The following is a 13,655-nucleotide window of genomic DNA, read 5'->3' on the forward strand; positions in this document are numbered from 1 at the left end:
GGCGCGAAGATCACAGACGGGGGTGGAGTCTGCGAGCATCTCCCCCCCATTCCCCGCCGACAGGGGAACGAAGAGACTAATAATCTGTGGCACGCGGGGGATCGAGGGAGGGGCAGGAGCAGAGGGTCTGGAGAGGGGGGGCGTGGGGGTATCAGAAGACGAGACGGCGGCAGGAAGTGGCTCAGTTCGAGACGGACGTGGCAGATGATATACGCTGGGAAGCCGAGAGGAGACGGATATAGGTGGAGCCGGGGAGCAGCGTATGTGTGAAAAATTAATGAGGGGAGGTTGTGAGAGAGGACAGAGCGGCAGGACGCCGGTGTGTCTGTGTGTGTGTGTGTGTGTGTGTGTGTGTGCGTGTGTGTGTGTGTGTGTGTGTGTGTGTGCGTGCGTGTGCATCTCCATCGTCATCCTCCTTCTTCTTCAAACATGAAGACAAGAAGAAGGTGAAGGAGGGGCGGGAGGAGGATGACCTGCACGTGCACTTTGTGAACCAGCGACTGCTTTTTAGACATCTGTCAGTTCCCAATGGTGTCGTAGCACTCCAGATTGCTCTTGGTCTCCAGACCACTTTTTAAGGGTCTCGGTCTCGTCTCGGACTCGGAGGCGTTTTTACTCGGTCTTGTCTCGGTCTCAGCCTGGATGAACTCAGGATTTTTGATCAAGACCAGTGAAGACTCAGCCAACACTGCAATAACACGATAATAACGGAAAAGAATCCAACTCCAAATGGCTTGTTCTGGTCTCGATCTGGATACTCTCCAGTCTTAATCATAATATCTCGGTTGGTGCCGTCTTGACTACAACACTAGTTTCCCATCAGACAAAAGGGGCGGAGTCAGAGCGCGTTACCGGCGGGATGACGAAGAGTTCGCTGCCTATGAGGTCGAAGAGGCGCACTGTGCCCGTGCTGTCGGCGAAGGCCAGCAGCGCGCAGTCGTGGCTCCATGCCACCCGCCGCCACTGGGGGTTTGGGTCCTTTGGAACTGTGGGGAGAAGGTGGAGAGAGAGAACAAACACACACACACACACACACACACACACACACACAAGAGGAAGTTAACTTGCATCAAGAGGAGATTCGACAAGACACAAAATTCCCTATTACTCCAGGTGAGCTAAGCCCCGGTGCCCCTGAGGCGTGCAATGATGAAATACAACCGCAGGAAGAAGGAGAAGAAGAAGAAGAGGAAGAAGAGGAAGAGGAATCTAATTCCACTACAGAGTAATGCATCTTAATAATTGTCTCTGTTTCTCTCGCAGCATGGGGGCTGAGAAGCGAAGTAAAAAGGATGGGGGGCTGAGCGAGGAGGAGGAGGAGAGAATCATAAATCCTGCTTTTATTGAAGTAAAGGGCCAGTGTTTTAGCAGCGTGCTGACACAGCACCGCTGTGAATTTAACCATATCGGAGTTATAAAGCACACAGCCATCCTCCCCTCCAATGGGAGCCCCCAGTCGTCGTCCCCCCCCCACTGGGCCCCGCTGTGACTCCCTCAAGGCTGCGTCGTCACTCTACGCCGGCCTCTCTGATAGAGCTGGGATGAAGGTGGCGCCCCGCTGACCCCAAAACTGCTCCAAATGCATCGTGTGACTCGTGAAACTTTTACAAAAACGAGGTTTAATAAATGAGCCTTTTATCGTTACACAGCTGGGACATTTCCAGTGCCAGCAGCCAAGCAGCGGCAGTAAGCAGGGAAAAAGTACACGAGATGGGTCTCACGCATGCAAAGAAATCTTGTTCCTGCAGAAATATAAACACTTTGAACACTGTGGAGGATTTAAGGTACGTACTATATGCAATATAACTTGGGTAATGAAAGATTTGATGATCCAAACATACAAAAGTGCCTAAGTTTGTAAATGGTGTGCTTTTTTTTTTACACTAAGAGGATGCAAAGAATCCAAAATCTGTGCGGTTTCTTTTCCATATCCATCCAGAAAACAGCCTGAAGTAAACATCTGGAAAGTGGAAGGCCTTTTTAGAAAGGGAAAATTAACTTGAAAAGTGATATAATGAACTTCCTATCACAATTTCACCGTTGACTTTTAATCCAGCGAGCAACAGCGAGTCCAGTTCAGACCCATTAACAATTGTTTGAGTGTTGCGAGTTCCCGATTGGGAAATTAGAAAGCAGCCACTTTGTAAGACGGAGCTTATATTTCCACGCCGGCGTGAAACATAATGCGGCACCGCGGGTATACGGTGTCGGGCCGAGCAATTAAGTTATGAGAGAAGGAAGTTTTCGCCTAATGCCGCTGTTGGCAGTTTATTGTATTGGATTTCCCCGCCGCCCCTACGCCCCACCGAAGCCCCTGGTGGGCAATACTGCAAATGAATGGAGGCATCGGGTGTCGTATGACTGGAATTTTAAATGAGGAACAGTGCGGAGCGTTGGACTGGAGGGACGGGGGGGAGTGGGGAGAGGCAGACAGACAGGGGGGGGGGGGGGGGGGGTACACTGGGAGGGATAATAGCTCGGCAATTTTTACGGACCACCCGACATCCCGAAGCTCGCTCACGTCATCAGGCGGCGATTGAACCCGACTTTGAGCGGCAACTGAACTGGAACAGGAAGCAGCCACGGCGGCTACATAGGCACCGAGTGTCCCCCCCCCCCCACACACACACACACACACTTTTTTTGTTCCTCAGTTTCCCAGTTCAATCTTTTTCTCCATTACACCCCCCGACTCCTCCTCCACCACCACCACCACCGCCGCCGCATCCTCGGCTAACGTTATGAATGGTACACAGTGTGTTGTTCAGCGGCTCGAAGGGCTCCATTTCCACATAGATGGCTTTTTGTCGAGGCTAGAAAATTGGATGCGACTGACCTGACTTATTTTATATTTTATTTTATTATTTTCCTACCTCGCCCCTCACTCTCTCCCCTGGCAAAATTCCACGGGCAGGAGTTGGCGGAGAATTAAATCCAATGACCCCAAAAGCAGCTTCCCTATCTATCTGAACGCCTCGCAGCCGCATTAGTCGCCGCTTATGAATTATGTACGGCGGCAGGCGGCGGCTGCAGCTGTTTAAGGTGGAAGCAGAGAGAGAGGGAGCGAGAGAGAAAGATGAAGAGAGAGAGATAGAAGACACACACAGGTGTGAAGGCACACAGACACACACTCAGACACAAGCGTGCACGCTCATCCGGTAAAGAGCGCACGCCGTTGAAGGGGGAAGGTTCACAGCAAAATCCATTAGGGACAAATATCCATGAAATGAAACTAAGGGAAAACTTAAGAAAATAGAGAGAAAATGGAAAGGAAGAGAAGAAGAGATTTCTTTTATTTATTTATTTATTTTTTTTTGCATGTGCCCAGAGGCAACTCTGAGCCAGCCGCTTTAGAACAACAGCTTGTAATGAGCCAGGAGAGGATGGAAGGAGGAGGCGGAGGAGGAGGAGTAAGAGGAAGTAGGAAGAATCGACCAGTCGCTTTCAGTTGAGCATCGCAATTCTTCTGGTGCGACTGAGTTCAAGTGCAGGGCTTAACAAAGTAGTAATAACGCTATTGTGCTGCCAATTTGGAAGCAATCTCTTCTCCAAAAACCCTTTTTGCTCATCTTCCATCATCTCTCCATGTGTCCGGACAAAAGAAAATAAGAGTAATCAATGTAGTTGCTAACCAATAGTTTTTACCGATAGCGTCAAAAAAAACCTTTTTGTTTCAGCGCAACAAGCCCATCTAATCTAACTCTGCCAGCTGGCCAGCAGATGATGCGCTTCAACCTCTGGCGTGGAACCGTTGTCCAGCCGACTGCAACCGTTTCCATCCAGGCCCGTCAAACTCTTTCAGTTTGTTAAATCATTAGTAGCGGCTACATAAACTAGTTACTTCAGCTTCACTGAGGGACAGAAAACTAACGGGCAAATTACCCATCAATCAGAGAGACAGCTCTCTCTCGCTCACTCTCTATCTGTCTCTCCTGGGCGTCAAACTTTACTCTGCATCACTCCTCAAACTTCTCGAGGCTCGGACAGCACGACGTTTAGAACCAATTACCGCCACAGCGGGGCCATTTCACACAGCCAACCAACCGCACGGGGCTATTTATTTTTATCAGCCATTAAGGGGCTGCGCTTATTGAGTGGCAGCGTTGCAGGATGAGGGTGATTATCTCGCGTTGCCGCGGAGAATCTCGCTCACATATTCCAATTAGCCTCTCGGGTCGATACTTCCCTTTGAAAGTAACTCAAAGCCGATGTCGGCCCGACGACGGACAGCACCTGGACACACAAAACGCAGGCGCCCGCTAACCGGCGCACGCACGGCGATTATCCTCAGGTTAACAATGCACTCTTATCAGAAAATGCACAGGACCGGCAGCGCTGGTCCCCTCTGTCACTTGCATGAGAAAATTCAATATTATATTTTTAATTAGCACTCGGAGGGATAGTGAAGGATCATTATCGCTTCATTGGAAAAACTCAAAATGATGATTTGAAGCAAGTTCTGGTCAAATATTTCAGTTTCGGTCTGACTTTGCTCGTTTTTAAAGCGATACAGCGACAGAAGAGAAGGAGAAGAACAAGATAAAAGGAGATAAAAAAATAATAAAAAAAACTCCTCAAAAGTATTTTACAAAATATTGAAGAGATCAAGCAGTAAGATCATAATATCCTGGATGGTATATAAGGCAACCTAAACGTTCAAAAGCAGCCCTTTTGCTGAAATTCGAGTCAGACTCCTGTTGGATCCATGTTGATAAACTCACAATCACTCTCAGAAAGTGGTGCAGAAGTTAATGGTGTCAGACGAGGTGGTCTGAGTAATTCACTAACTAAACACACAGCGTGTGACTGATAAAACTGGTCTTACCCTGACACTTCCCGATGACGGAACCAAAGTCATCTCTCACAGACCTGAAGAGCAGGAAAAAAAACAAACAAAACACATATCAATCATAAATGCTAAAAAGCCTGCAAATCTTAAATAGTAATGGAGATCAGACAGACTCAGCCTGACAGGAAGGAAGAAATGTTTAATTCAATGATTTTTTTTCCTGACACTAATGTGCCTCCAGTCTGTCAGTGAACTTCACAGAAAATCAGACAACTCCATCATTTGCTTCATCCATCACTGGCTCGCTCCACTTCTCACAAAGCGTTGCGCAGCTCTGTAAAATCAGCCCTCTGTGACGCACTCAAGTGGTGCCATTTGTATTTGTCTCTCAATGGCCATTAGAGGGCACCAATGCGTCCGCGTGCTCAGCCTGCTGTCATTGATTTTCATTTCAATTTTGCACCGTTTGAAGCACAACAACAAGGCTGCGTCGATGGAGCGCAGTACTGCTGAGCGAGTGCACTTTTTTTTGTGCACGTACAAGGAAGGATGGATCGTATCCGAAAATAATTATCTCCACTAACACACGCACGCACACACAGACACACAAATTCTGTGTTTGTATTGGCTGGTTTGTATCACAGAAGAAATGAATTTGCTGATTTCAAAGTGGAAGAAGAAATTAGAAAACATCGGTTGCCACAAACGTGAGCCTGAATGGATGCCTCCCTGTGTCTGCCATGACGGGTATTCAAAAAAAAAAAAACAACATCATTGCAATGATGCCTGAAGAAAGTAATCCTTATGGAGCCAAGCTGGGGCTGCAGGCCTGCGCTCAATGGAGATGTGATAAATCACCCCGTTAATTAAAAGGCTCTCTATCACTTGCACACACAGGCAGAGTGCCTCCGACGGCGGGGGTACAGTTCAATAATTACCTAATCTCCACGCACTGGTCCTGGACCACCGCCAGCAGTTTGCCGTTACTGCGGAGAAAAAAAACAAGCAGAAATGAAAAAGGAGGGAAAAAAGTAAATGTCAAGACAGCCTAGAGAGCAGAGGTGAGCGGAGCAGGAGGAGAGAAAGAGGTGTCATTAGGACGGATATTTTAGGAGGTGCAAGCTAAAATGACTGCCGTCTGGAGTGATTAAGGGTGATTGGCAATAAAAGGGAACATTTGTGTGTGTGTGTGTGCGTGTGTGTGTGTGCGTGTGTGACTGCAGAAGAGCAGTTAGTATTGGAAAGAGATAAAGGCTGAAATTAGAGCCCACGGCTTAGGAAAAAGAGAGGATGAGGAGGTGGTGGAGAAGAAATAGTAATTAAGGAGCATTAAAAAGGAGCAAAGATTCAGGTTCAGAGGAGAAAGAAGTGAGGAAAAATCTTAGAGGTCCGACCAAAAGCAAACAAAGGCATCAAAAGTGTCAGACACATGGAAGCGTCATTTGAAGGATAATTTGAGCACACTTAGCAGTATCTCACATACACAGCTGGATCAATAGCCAATTACAAAACTTGACTCAGTTTGTCTTCTATAATGAGGCCGCTTAAAGGAGCCGCTTAGCAAAGAAAGGAAAATCGGAGGAGGGGAGAAGGCAAAGGCAACAAGCTAGATTCCATTCGTATATTGATCCATTAAATCAAAACGTGTGTGTGTGTGTGTGTGTGTGTGTGTGTGTGTGTGTGTGTGTGTGTGTGTGTGTGTGTTCTACTACCTTGCAAGCACAGGCTCCCAGTTGATCTGCTTGTTTGCCAGACGGACCAGGCCAACAGGCAGAGATGAGCTTGTTGGACTGAAGTTTTTGTTGTTGTCATTTTCAATAAAAATTAAAAAGATAAAAAGATCAGTTAAAAATTCTGGGGAAATCTTTCAAGGTTCATTGTGCAATAGGGGTGGTAAGAGAAAAAGTTAAGAGGATTCAATTCAATTAGTTAAATAATTACTGATAAATCGTAATTGAGGAAAAAAAACACTTTCAATAAATACATTAAGAAAACAAGCAATTCAAAATTACTCTGCTATAATATATTTTACCTTTCAATGTGAGAATTTTTCAGTGTGTGAACAATGAATGACCATCCATTAATAAGTGAATAAATTAAGGGGAAACATTCTGTTTTCAAATAAATAAATAAAAAGATTTAAAGCATGAACGAAATACAAATGAATTTGCCGACCAAAACCCTCTTGAAAAACTTAACATGATGCCTTTTTTATGCAAATCACCAGCTATATCTCAATTTTTATGTCATTACAGGTTCTTGATTCTCACACCACTATTGGCACGTTCTTATGTGCTGGAATTAATATGGTCAACCTACCTGTACCACAAGTAGTGCAGAAGTAATCGAAATGGACCTGCAGGATATTAATTCCAGTTAGTAAACATATTAACAATCCTAATACTAGTCAGTCAGCTGAGCCAAACAACATTTTTACCTGTCAGTGCTTTGGCAACGACGGAGCTACTGGGCTCCTTGTTCCCTCGCGCCTGCAAATATTTAATAGTGGCATATTATTGTGCATATAAGTGTGTGTGTTTCCCGCCACCTTGCTCAGAATGGTCACGTTGAACTTAATCGCGAATTACGACCAGCTGGCAGCATAACGAGGCTGGCAAAGCGAATGGAGAAATCGACCAATATTGTGCTGAAAATAACATTTAGGGGCTTTGTTGCACAGGTGGTTGTTAAGAGCATTTTTTTCAAACAAACACAATGCAGTGTTGACGTTGTAATATAAACCGGCGACGAGACGGCGTGTTTCTGCTACGTGGCTTAGGACGGCGGACGGCGGCACGCATCTGATCATAGCACACTTTCCGGTAGCGTTTCACGGCCAAGAAGTCATCAAACACAACGTCAACGTGTGCATGAACGGAAGCCCCAGTCACCTGTACATCTGTCTCCGGAGGCCATTCCGAAATGACAAGTAAATCATATAAAATGTTCTCATCTTCGCCTTCAACGACACTTTCTTCAGCCATGTTTACTTGGACCAGCTGTCAGAATGCCTACGGAAATTCGCAAGAGACAAAGTAAGTGGGGAACGCGTTTGGGTATTGAACCTCAAACTAAATGTGAATAAGGTTTGTATTTATAATTATAGTTTTTTTCATGTTTTCTCCATGTATTCACATTTTTTTTCGTATTTAAAGCTTATTTGTGAAGCTTTCGATTTATTTTTTGTTTTAAATCTGATTCTTTTTTTCGACAGACGGAACCTTTAAATAGAACCGGTCTTCCTTAAGAGGTGCACCCGTCAACACGTTACATCCGGTTGTGTTGGGCTCGCTGCTGTAAAGATGGCAGCGTTTTCTGGTGAGATATTCGGCTTAAATCCCACCATCAAATGCCTCATGCACAATGAACACCTTCATCGAACGAATCTTAAGAGTTTACTTTATATGTACATTTTCGTTGAACCTGTTTTTCTCTACAGAGATGGGTGTTATGCCTGAAATCGCCCAGGCTGTGGAAGAACTAGACTGGCTGTAAGTCACTGTGATCATGACACACCTAGATATTGTTGATTCAATACTGTGCTGTCATATAACTCCATGATCTTATCACCCGACTCTGGTAAAGTTAGGTAGGCGAGTAGAATTGCTGAAATCTATTTTTAAATAAATTCCAGGCTGCCGACAGACATCCAGGCAGAGTCGATTCCCCTGATTCTGGGTGGAGGAGATGTTCTCATGGTAAGTGTGCACCACATCAGTCTCATTTCTGGAGCCAAATAATGTGTAGTGTAGTTAACAATTTAATAATTTGTAGTTTAACATCTTGACGTGTTGTGTTTTTCAGGCGGCAGAAACCGGTAGCGGCAAAACGGGTGTAAGTATTAGACATTTGCACACTTTTTTTGTTCTGACAGCGCATCCTGCTGAGGCGAAATATTTGCCATTTTAGGCTTTCAACATCCCAGTGATTCAGATTGTGTACGAGACCCTGAAAGATCAGCAGGAGGGCAAGAAGGGCAGAGCGTCCGTCAAGTCTGGAGGAGCAAGTGAGTCTAGTTTATGATCATTTTGGTTCTGACTTTAGTTCCTACTTATTATCTGTGTTGGACCAACCGACACTGGCATGTTTGCAGCTCAATCAAGGGAGCATTGTAACACATAACAACACACTTTTCTCATGCCTTAGTTTTCAACACATGGCAGATGAATCCATACGACCGCAGCACAGCCTTCGGTAAGAGTTGATTTATCATCATTTTCACACTCATTGTTCAACATAGTCTTATTTTACGTTGCACCTTGTTTCTTTGCCTCCTCTCCTCATTTTCGAACCATCACGTCTTGTTTCTTCTTGACAGCTATCGGTCCAGATGGATTGTCCTGCCAGAGCAGGGAGTTTAAAGAGTGGCACGGCTGCCGCTCAACAAAAGGTGTCACCAAAGGTCCGTGTCTGTTGGATTTAAACAATCTGAGGTCTTTGGGCAGCAAGTGCAGGCAGCGAACGTCTCTTTATTTCTTTATTATTTTCCTTCATTCTAGGCAAGTACTACTATGAGGTAGCCTGCCACGACCAAGGTCTGTGTCGCATTGGCTGGTCCACCAGCCAGGCAGCCTTGGACCTGGGTATGTTCTCCTTCTGTTCCATCCTGCAGAACATACCAAAGGTCAACAAAACACAGTGAAGTCATGTGCTTCTATTTTCTTCCCAGGAACTGATAAATATGGTTTTGGTTTTGGCGGAACTGGGAAAAAATCCAATAACAAGCAGTTTGACAGCTATGGAGAGGTAATGGAATGAATGTTGGCAAAACATCAAATTGAACATGTTTTTCATCTTCAGGTTTATTATAAAGTCACAATTAGTGACGGTTACTGTATTTGTTGTCCTTTCCATTTACAGGAGTTCACCATGCACGATACCATTGGATGCTACTTAGATCTTGACAGGGGACAAATTTCCTTCTCAAAAAATGGTATAGTGTCTGTATATCTTCTCTTGTTCATAAAGGAAGGTTTTTGATGTTTAGTGGCTGTGGTCAATACCAGGACTCCTTTCATTCCTTTAATTGTTTTTCCCCATTAGGCAATGACCTGGGTGTGGCCTTTGAAATCCCTCAACATGTGAAGAATCAGCCTTTCTTTGCCTCCTGTGTGCTGAAGGTACAACATCACCTCATAAGAAAAGACTCTGACAATTGCCTCTTTCACAAGAAATGTTAAATATTTTTTTCATCATCAATCCAATAGAATGCAGAGCTGAAGTTCAATTTTGGCGGAGAAGACTTCAAAAATGCCCCTAAGAGCGGCTTTGTTGCTCTGGATCAGGCAACGGAGGCTCACGAGGTCAAGTCCTCACAGACAGGTGTGTGTGCGTGTGTGTGTGCTATTTGGTTCTGGAAAAACAAAAACAAAAAATCATCACTAATAAAACAAAAGCTTCTAACTCATTGTCGGAACTCTCTCGATGGTCTGTGTTGGTGCAGGTGCTCCCAAAGTGAGCCAAGTCCAATCAACATCCAACGGACCCAAAGCTCTGATCTTAGAGCCATCTAAGGAATTGGCCGAACAGACCCTCAACAATGTCAAGCAGTTCAAGAAATATGTGGAAAACCCCAAACTGAGGCACGGCTGCGATTTGTGATGACTGTTTTCTTCCACTAGATGGAGGCAGAGTTTAATTTTAAAGATTACACCTGTTGCGTTTGCCGTTTGCTGCAGGGAGCTGCTGGTGATTGGCGGTGTTCCTGCCAAGGATCAACTGGCTGCTCTGGAACAAGGGGTGTGTGGAAAATACAGTTGAAAGTTGTTTTTTTTTTTTTTAGGAGACAAAGTTTTTCCCCTTTTAAAGTGTCATACATTGTTTTCCTTCCATCTTCCTCCATCCCCTGTCTTCTACCCCCACCAGATTGACATTGTCGTGGGTACACCTGGTCGACTGGACGACCTCATTTCCACTGGGAAACTGAGCCTGTCCCAAGTCCGCTTCCTAGTCCTGGATGAGTGTGTACGTTTGATACTCTGTGGAAAAACAATCACTTCCACCGGCCACAGACTCATTGCTTTGTCTTTTTGTGTTTGTTCTGTTTCCTGCTGCTTTCAATGATTCATTTTCGGAGCACGTTCTCTGTTTCTTCCCTCAGGACGGCCTCCTATCTGCCGGTTATACAGACTTTATCAACAGGATCCACAACCAAATCCCCCAGGTCACCTCTGATGGAAAGAGGCTGCAGGTAATACCAAGGATGAGTTTGTCTGCAGCAATAAACAGTGTGTGTTCTGAGAGTTGCAGTACATTTTATTAGGAGTAAACATTGTGTGTGTATTCAGAGGGCTCAGATGAAACCGATTCAGTTCATGTCTGTGAGGCTAAATACCAAAGTGGGTTTACATCTGTTTTGTTTTCTCTCTATGAAACTGGCACATTGACTGGATGATGTGTTTATTCTAAAGGTCATTTCATCAATTTTCTTACACTGGAAACAATCTTCTCCAGGTGATCGTTTGTTCAGCCACTCTCCACTCCTTCGACGTGAAGAAGCTGTCGGAGCGCATCATGCACTTCCCCACGTGGGTGGACCTGAAAGGGGAGGACTCCGTCCCCGAGACCGTCCACCATGTGGTTGTGCCCGTCAATCCTAAGAGCGACCGCCTCTGGGAGCGTCTGGGCAAGAACCGCATCCGGGTGAGCGGTCCTGCGTTGGGACGAGGACGCTTTTGGATGGCCGAGCGAATAAAACACCTGTTTCTGTACCGTTGTCATTCCGAAAAAAAATAATGCAAAAACTCATTCCTGTTTTTAATGTTTTGTTCTGGACAGACGGATGAAGTCCACGCCAAAGACAACACCAGATCCGGAGCCAATTCTTCAGGTGAGAGCTGATAAGAGGGTCAGATCAGTCTTTACTAAGGATTCTCAAATATACACGTCTAAGTTTTTTAACTTTCTTCTTAAAGAAATGTGGTCCGAAGCCATCAAGGTGCTGAAGGGCGAGTACACAGTGAGAGCCATCAAAGAGCACAAGATGGACCAGGCCATCATCTTCTGCCGCACCAAGATTGACTGTGACAACATGGAGCAATATTTCATCCAGCAGGGTGGAGGTGGGGCCAAAGCGCACGGCTGCCAGCTGCCGCTCCATTGTTTACACATTCACACTTCAGTTTGATCTTCCTTCTTCTTTGTCTTTAGGTCCAGATAGTAAAAACCACCAGCTCTCCTGCGTTTGTCTCCATGGTGACCGTAAGCCCAACGAGAGGAAAAACAACTTGGACCGCTTTAAGGTAAAAATAATAGGAATTTATAAATGGATATGAAATCAAAAGATGAATCCGTCCCTTTACAAGAACAGCCACTCTGATCCCTGTTTGTCTTCGGTTTCCAGAAAAAGGAAGTGAGACTTCTGATCTGCACAGACGTCGCTGCCAGAGGAATTGACGTCCACGGAGTTCCTCACGGTAAACGGCAGCAGCCAAGCAAAGCGTTGTGTGTTCAGCAGCACACCAGAAGATAAAACCTCAACCTTTTCAGTCTTTCTTCTTCCCTCTATCTAGCTTCTATACGTTGAAATTGTTTCCTTTAGTTGTCACAGTGATTTGTTTTCCTTCTCCAGTGATTAATGTCACGCTGCCGGATGAAAAACAGAACTATGTCCATCGTATTGGCAGAGTGGGAAGGGCTGAGAGGTAAACAGGGGGTTTCTTCTTTTTCTGTATTCTAACACCTAAAATGACTTGGGTAGCATAAATAAAAACCTTTTACCAACCTGCGCAGTTAACAATCAATCTACCTCACTTCCAGAATGGGTCTGGCCATCTCACTGGTAGCCTCAGAGAAAGAAAAGGTAGGTCAACACGGTGGTTTGATTTTGCATATTATTTTTTTATTTTATTATTGTTCTTTTTTTGGAGATTTGAGGTCGGTTATTCAAAAAACAAAACAAACAAACCAACATTGACTGTTGTGCAAACAAACAGGTGTGGTACCACGTTTGTCCAAACCGAGGCAGAGGCTGCTACAACACCCGGCTGAGGGAGGACGGAGGCTGCACCATTTGGTACAATGAGAAAGAGGTGAGACTAGAATCTCCCACAAACCCGGTTCCGCATTGAAACCCAGAAGTTTTATACCCCTTTACCGTCATATCAAACTCAAAACTGTAGTTGTGTCCCCTTTTTTCAACTATACCCAGCTGCTGTCGGACATCGAGGAGCACTTAAAGTGCACCATCACCCAGTGTGAACCAGACATCAAAATCCCTGTGGATGAGTTTGACGGCAAGGTCACCTACGGCCAGCGCAGAGCTTTGGGAGGTCCGTTGCATAATGTGGAAAACCAACGTTGTTGTGCGATGCAAGTGTTGCATGCTTAAACATTCAAAGTGCCCCATCTAATGTGATGTTGCTTCTTCCCAGGCGGCAACTACAAGGGACACGTAGACGTGTTGGCCCCGACGGTCAGCGAGCTGGCGAACCTGGAGAGAGAAGCCCAGAGCTCCTTCCTGCACCTGGGGTACCTGCCCAACCAGCTGTTCAAAGCCTTCTGAAGACACCACACAACCGGTCACACTGCAGACAGATGCAACACTAATGTAGTTTATCTACCTTTCAGGGTATTTAGAAAGTTTTCTTTCTACCATTTTAAGGTGAAAAACTAAGTGCTGTTACTCCATTGGAAACCACTGTACTGTTTTATTTTAAATTAATCAAAACAATGTGGATATCACATAAAAATGAAATGTGTGGGATTTGTATCAGTTGGTACAGTGGTAAGGTGATCCTTCTGTATTGCAGAAGACTACTCATGATTTATGTTCATGTGTAATTCCTTCAATGAATATTTAAGTTTAAAATAAAGTCATCAAGGATTTCCTGTTTTTTAATGTTTTCGCTTTAGGGGGTTGTTTTTT

At 45.1% G+C, this 13,655-nt stretch overlaps 2 protein-coding genes across 2 annotated transcripts in view; one reads left to right on the forward strand and one right to left on the reverse strand.

The window, feature by feature from the left end:
- nbas (NBAS subunit of NRZ tethering complex) overlaps window positions 1-7,798 on the reverse strand; it is a 123,521-nt gene extending 115,723 nt beyond the window's left edge. Inside the window, exons 1-7 of the mRNA XM_076044719.1 lie at window positions 7,681-7,798; window positions 7,227-7,278; window positions 7,109-7,145; window positions 6,502-6,579; window positions 5,728-5,775; window positions 4,826-4,869; window positions 853-986 (exon numbers count right to left, since the gene is read on the reverse strand). Of these exons, the coding sequence (XP_075900834.1) occupies window positions 853-986; window positions 4,826-4,869; window positions 5,728-5,775; window positions 6,502-6,579; window positions 7,109-7,145; window positions 7,227-7,278; window positions 7,681-7,773 (486 nt within the window). The 5' untranslated portion in view covers window positions 7,774-7,798. The remainder of the gene's footprint in view (window positions 1-852; window positions 987-4,825; window positions 4,870-5,727; window positions 5,776-6,501; window positions 6,580-7,108; window positions 7,146-7,226; window positions 7,279-7,680) is intronic.
- Window positions 7,707-13,618, forward strand: ddx1 (DEAD (Asp-Glu-Ala-Asp) box helicase 1). The gene is made up of 27 exons (XM_076044718.1): window positions 7,707-7,824; window positions 8,004-8,107; window positions 8,229-8,280; window positions 8,424-8,487; window positions 8,594-8,623; window positions 8,699-8,795; window positions 8,936-8,983; window positions 9,108-9,191; window positions 9,289-9,372; window positions 9,459-9,535; window positions 9,650-9,722; window positions 9,833-9,909; window positions 9,997-10,111; window positions 10,233-10,371; window positions 10,468-10,528; window positions 10,655-10,753; window positions 10,890-10,979; window positions 11,243-11,431; window positions 11,567-11,618; window positions 11,704-11,850; window positions 11,939-12,030; window positions 12,132-12,204; window positions 12,360-12,432; window positions 12,548-12,590; window positions 12,724-12,819; window positions 12,939-13,059; window positions 13,162-13,618. Exons 2-27 carry the CDS (start codon window positions 8,092-8,094, stop codon window positions 13,290-13,292), a joined length of 2,223 nt encoding a protein of 740 aa, XP_075900833.1. The 5' UTR covers window positions 7,707-7,824; window positions 8,004-8,091; the 3' UTR covers window positions 13,293-13,618.
- Window positions 13,619-13,655: the final 37 nt, after the last annotated feature.

The sequence above is a fragment of the Nelusetta ayraudi genome, unplaced genomic scaffold (genome assembly GCF_046127955.1).
Source record: "Nelusetta ayraudi isolate G7.1 ecotype Tasmania unplaced genomic scaffold, CSIRO-AGI_Nayr_v1 ptg000082l, whole genome shotgun sequence".
Taxonomy (NCBI): Eukaryota; Metazoa; Chordata; class Actinopteri; order Tetraodontiformes; family Monacanthidae; genus Nelusetta; species Nelusetta ayraudi.